This window comes from Manacus vitellinus, unplaced genomic scaffold, assembly GCF_001715985.3.
Source record: "Manacus vitellinus isolate BGI_N305 unplaced genomic scaffold, ASM171598v3 scaffold_52_pilon, whole genome shotgun sequence".
In the NCBI taxonomy this organism is placed as follows: Eukaryota; Metazoa; Chordata; class Aves; order Passeriformes; family Pipridae; genus Manacus; species Manacus vitellinus.
This window is the reverse complement of record NW_021940628.1, coordinates 764,462-769,780: the sequence shown is the minus strand read 5'-3', so window position 1 is coordinate 769,780 and position 5,319 is coordinate 764,462. Positions and strand designations below refer to the sequence as shown.

Sequence of the window (5,319 nt, the reverse complement as noted above, 5' to 3'; positions counted from 1 at the left end):
AACCCCGGGGTCTGGCTGGATCTGCACCTCCAGTCTCGCCACGGCACGGCCGGGTGCTTTCCCAGGCAGGCAGCACTCGCATCACCCCGACATCCACCTTTCCCAGGCACCCAGGAGCCGCTCACCCCAACACTCACCTTTCCCAGGCACCCCTCAGCCACCTCACCCCGGCTCGGCAGGAGATGGAGACGCAGTAAAGGATGGCTTGGGATTAAACCCAGTCCCCCCCGGGCACTGGTTTAACTGGAGGCTGCCCCCATCCTTGCCTTCCTGAGACCCTGAGGGGACAATCCTTGAGCAGGGGACAATTCCCAAAGCCCTCGGTCCTTTGTCTCGCTGGAGGGGACCTCTGAGCCCACTGTCCCCTCACTTATCCCACCCCTCACAGGCCCAAGGAGCTGGATTTTGATGTCCCATTCCTGGTTATTTGCTCTTCCCGGAGGAACACGCAGGACACGCCGGGAGAGGCGCTGAGGCTGAACAGACACCGAGCACATCCCACCACGGGGCTGGTGACAAACTGGAACAGAAGGGGACAAAAAGCCTCAGTGGGGCTGGTTTGCCATGGGAGAGGCCAATATGGGGGTGAGTGTGCTTTGCAGACCCCTCCACGCCCCTCGCACCAAGCACCCCTTGTCAGAGGGTGACAAACCCTCGACCCCTTTACTGAGCCAGGGGTGGGGCTCAGTAAAGCTCAGGTCTGTGCCTAATCAGGTCCAGCCCAAGCCCTCTTCTATCTCGGCGTAATTGGGGTGCTGTGAGGGACCAGGGTGTGGGAAGAGCCATCACAGGCCTTGGATGAATGGCTGTGAAGATTCCATCCCTCAGGCACCGGCAAGCCCACGGTTTGGGGGTGCCCGCCCTAATTTCGAGGGGACCGGGCATCTGCCGAACTCCCGGGACATCCCTGAGCAGAGCAGGGCCCTGGCAGACACAAGGTTAAGAGGCTGCAGCCCGGACAGGACGGGAGCAGGAGGGATTTGGGGGTTCCCCATGGGTAAGAGCCTCCCTCAACCTTCTCTTCCCCCCCCCGGTGCGCCGCGGGGTCCCTCCGGGCGCGGGGCCGGGGCGGTCCCTTGGCTGGGGTGGCCCTGCCACCTCCTGGCCGGCCCGGGGACTGCGGGGGGGCCACACGACCCGGGGACATCCCCCGAGCTCCTGGGGGACACGCAGCCCCACGGGGATGGGGACATGGGGACAGGGTCGTGCCTACAGCACTCTGTGCCCCTCACCTGGCTTACCTGGCCCGGGGCTCTCCTCCTCCTCTTTCTTCCTCCTCCTCTTCCTCCACCTCACCAGATGAGCCACGTGCCACAAGCTCAGGTACCACCCACATCAGTGGGTACCACTGGACATCACCAGGTACCACTGGAGATCAAGTACCAGCAAGAGTCACCAGTCACTACTGGGCATCACTGGGGACCACTGATCATCACCAGGTACCACAGGGCATCACTGGGGACCACCAGACATCAGGTACCACCATGCCCTGGTACCACTGATCACTGTGACACCAGCACTGTTGGCATCCCCAGGACAGGCAGCAGGCGGGGGAAGGATCCTCCACGGGCACAGCTCCCCCAGGATTTTGCTCTGCAGCCCCCAAACCTGCCCTGAAATCAGGGTGCATGAGTCAGTATCCCTAGGGACCTGACCCTCATCCCTGGGGCTTTTCCCATGCTCCTGGTTTAAGGGGTGAAAGCTCAGGTGAAAGCTCATCCCAGGTGGATTTGGGCTGGAAATCACCGATTGGAGCAGGTCAGACTTGTTTTCATGGCTTCATCTCAACCTCCTTCTCCACCAGTGCCTTCAGAGCAGGCTGGCCAGTTAAAAAGCCCCCAAACAGGCTTTTTTGTGCTTGAAAACAGGAACAAAAACAGCCCAACACCTCCCTCCTCCCAAATGACTCCAGCATTTTGCTGCTTAGAGGAAAACGACCCCTTCTAAACACCAAAATTTCATTTTATTTCAACCCCTCCCGGGCAGAAAACATCAAGTGCCACGAGTTTTCCCAAGCCAAAACACACTCTCACCCACAGCACCTCCAAGCCAAACTGCAGGAGCACCAACAACCCAAGGAAGGACAACTTAAATACACCCACTGACAATCCCAAATCCCCCCCGACCCCCACGCCAAAGGGAGGGCCCAGATAAATACAGTGCAATAATTATGGATATTTTGCAATTAAAAGCCCTGTGTCCAAGGGCTCATCCTATGCTGCTTCCCAAGCCCCTCTGCAGGCCATCACCTCCTCCCAGTACACTCCAGTTTCAATACTCCCAGCACCAGTAGCTCCAAGAGGCTGGAGGGGAGCTTGTAAGGACTGGGGGAGAGGGGCTGCAGCCCCCCCAGGGAATATGGCTCCGTGTCCTGGCCAGAGATTTGCTGGAGCCTTGTAAGCTTCATCCTCTCATCACCCAAAGGTCACTTCAGCTTTGCTGCCTGGATGGTTTTTTTAAGGATATTCCAGCCGTGGTGGGGGGAAACGCCGCTGGACACGACCTGCCATGACCCTGAAAAACCAGTTTAACTGGGGAGCAACTGGAAAACATGACACAGCCCACTCGGGGCAGGGATTTCTCTACACCCCCCCCAGGGGTGCCCCAAAGCCACCTGGGGCACCCAGAAGCACCCCCAGTCCACCAGCACCTCCAGGGTAGTGGGGGGGTTATGGTGGGGAGCATCAGCACTGGCACCCCACAGTTTTTTGGGAGGACGCTGGGATGGGACCTGGATGGATCTCTGGGACAAACACAGCCCCAGGTGATAACCAGCCCAGGAGAGTGAGGAGAGTCCACACAGGGTGGGCAACACAAGCCCCCCACCTGCACCCTCAGAAAAGCCAGCGCTCCCCAACACCCCCCACTCTCCCCAGCCACCCCGCAGAGACCCCACGTGCTCAGGACACAAGTGACCAGTGGGGACAAAGGCAGTGGAGCCCAGGGGGGACACTCAGGGCTTCAGCAGGTCCCCCAGGTCATAGGCCTCAAAGAGGTCAGTGACACCCTCGCCCTCGAGCCCCCAGAGATAATCGTCCTGTTCCAGGGGGGGCGAGAAGGCAATGAAGGGTCCAAAGTCCAGCTGGGAGGGGGTGCAGGGCAGTTGGTCCTCTGTCTGCTGCAGGAGGTGGGCAGGAGAGCCCAGGAGCCCGGGCTCCACCTCCAGCAGCGAGCTGGGCCCCCCCGGGATGGTGAGAGGCAGAGATGAGGGTGAGGAGGGGGTTCCTGTGCCCCCCCAGCCCTGGGGGGTGGCGTGGGGCAGCTGTGGGACTGGTCTGGAGCTGTTTGGCGGGGAGAGGGGGATGGCGTGGTCCCGTGGGGAGGTGGCAGCGTAGGGGTCGGGGTGGTCCTTGGTGGGGCTCTCCTCTGTGATCTCCTCCGGGCAGAGGTACACCTCGATGGGGCCATTGGTGCTCTTCAGGTGGAGCTGGAAGTTGTCCTGGAGGGGCAGAGCAAGGCTCAGGGGGGGCAGCCAGAAGGTCTCCCATATCCCACCCCACAGCCCCCAACCCACGAGGGGCCTTCACAGGGCATTGCAACCCCTAAAGGACCAGCTCAGGGTCAAACAGCCCCACGGAGACACCGCAAAACCACCCAGGCTCAGGCTGGGAGGGTTCCCCAGAGGAACCCACCGAGGATGGCGCGGATCCAGCAGCACCCACACCCCAGCCCCACGCACACACACCTCGCTGAAGTCTGGCACCTCCAGCTGCGTCTCTGGGGGAGCCTTCACAGCGATCACTGTCTGCTCCTGGAAGCTGCTGATGGCACGGAGGTCCTGGTAGGTGACATATGCCAGCGTGGACAGGCACGAGGTATAGGAAAAAGAGGGGCTGCAAGCAGGACATCGACCCCCCCATCCCTCCAAACATTCCCGCCAATCCCAGGGGAATCCAGCTGGAGAAGAGGCTCAGAAAGTTCCCCAAGACCCTGCCCTCCCTCCCTCCCCTCTTCCCCAGCAAGGATATCTCTGGTTGGCCTCATCTTCCACCAGCTGCCGGAGCTGCAGGGCACAGTCCTGCACGAGCTGCTCCAGCGTCCTCTCCGTCCTGGCCAGCTCAGCCAGCTCCCCCCGCAGCACCTGCTGCCTCGCCGTCACCGCCGCGTCCTCGAAGATCCCCGTCCCCCTGCCAGCGGGGATGGCACCTCAGTGACACCACAGCACACCCTGCACGGCCCCCGAGCCACCCTTCCAGCCCCACCCTCCTTCCCAGCATCACCTACATCCACTGGATGTGGTTCTTGGACTTCTTGCGGATGAGCTGGATGCCCTCCAGCACGTTGGTGATGTCGTAGATGCGGCGCTTCTGGACCTCCAGCACCTCGGCCGCCCGGTTCAGGTCCACGACGCCGTCGGGGGACTCGTTCAGCAGGCGGATGAATTTTTTGGTGAGCAGCCCCAGGGAGGTGTCGTAGCGGGTCTTCTCCCCAGGAGACTTGGGGGCTGTGGGGGAAACAGGAGACACCCCCCGTCGGTCCTCTCCTTAGTTTGGGACGTGAGATGGAGGTGACACAGGGCTGGATGTGAGAGACCCATCCTCTTCCTTCCCATCCTCTCCTTAGTGTGGAATGTGGGACGCAGGTGACATGGGGCTGGACACAAGAGACCCTCCCGTCCTCTCCTTAGTTTGGGACAGAGGTGACATAGAGCTGGACACAAGACACTCTCCCTTGTCCTCGCCTCAGTGTGGGATAGAGGTGACACAGCACTGGACAAAAGACCCCTGTCCTCTGCTCAGTGTGGGAGGGAGGTGACATTGGGTGGTGCTAGAGGGGACACGGTTGAAGAGGGGAGAGAAGTGGGGTGTGTTCCTCTCCCAGCTCAGCCCCGTCCCGCCTCACCCAGCACCACTTACTCCTGGGGCTGGGGACCTGCGCCAGCGTCCGGCCCTTCCCCTTGGGCGTGCGAAATTCGGGGCCCTCCAGGTCCAGCTTCCTCTTGGCCTGGAGCAGGAGAGAAAACTCAGCGTTGGGGCTGAGCCAGACACCCCTGTGAGCCCCCCCGAGCCCCCCCGGGGTCATCAACAGAGCCCCGGGTGCCACATCCTGTGGTGGGAATTGTCTTCAAGAGGCTCCTCCCGTTCCAAATCCCTTTTGGGAAGGGGCACAGCAGCACCCAGCAGCGCGATGGGCCACTGGGAGGAGATGGGGGGGGGTCCCATTCATCCCCCACCTGCCCACCCCAGAGCTCCTCAGGAACCCACTGGGATTTCTCCTCACCCCCAGCTCCTGGCAGGGCTCCCCGGGGCTGAGCCCTGGGAGTGCAGAGGCTCTGGAGCCGGATCCTCCCCCTCCCACCCTGTCAGCTGGGTTTCACCC

At 61.7% G+C, this 5,319-nt stretch overlaps 1 protein-coding gene across 1 annotated transcript in view; it reads right to left on the bottom strand.

Annotated features, from left to right (window-relative positions):
- Positions 1–2,904: 2,904 nt before the first annotated feature.
- LOC103756283 (transcription factor E2F2) overlaps positions 2,905–5,319 on the bottom strand; it is a 10,517-nt gene continuing 8,102 nt past the window's right edge. Inside the window, exons 2-6 of the mRNA XM_029963017.1 lie at positions 4,857–4,944; positions 4,225–4,444; positions 3,969–4,127; positions 3,686–3,800; positions 2,905–3,439 (exon numbers count right to left, since the gene is read on the bottom strand). Of these exons, the coding sequence (XP_029818877.1) occupies positions 2,954–3,439; positions 3,686–3,800; positions 3,969–4,127; positions 4,225–4,444; positions 4,857–4,944 (1,068 nt within the window). The 3' untranslated portion in view covers positions 2,905–2,953. The remainder of the gene's footprint in view (positions 3,440–3,685; positions 3,801–3,968; positions 4,128–4,224; positions 4,445–4,856; positions 4,945–5,319) is intronic.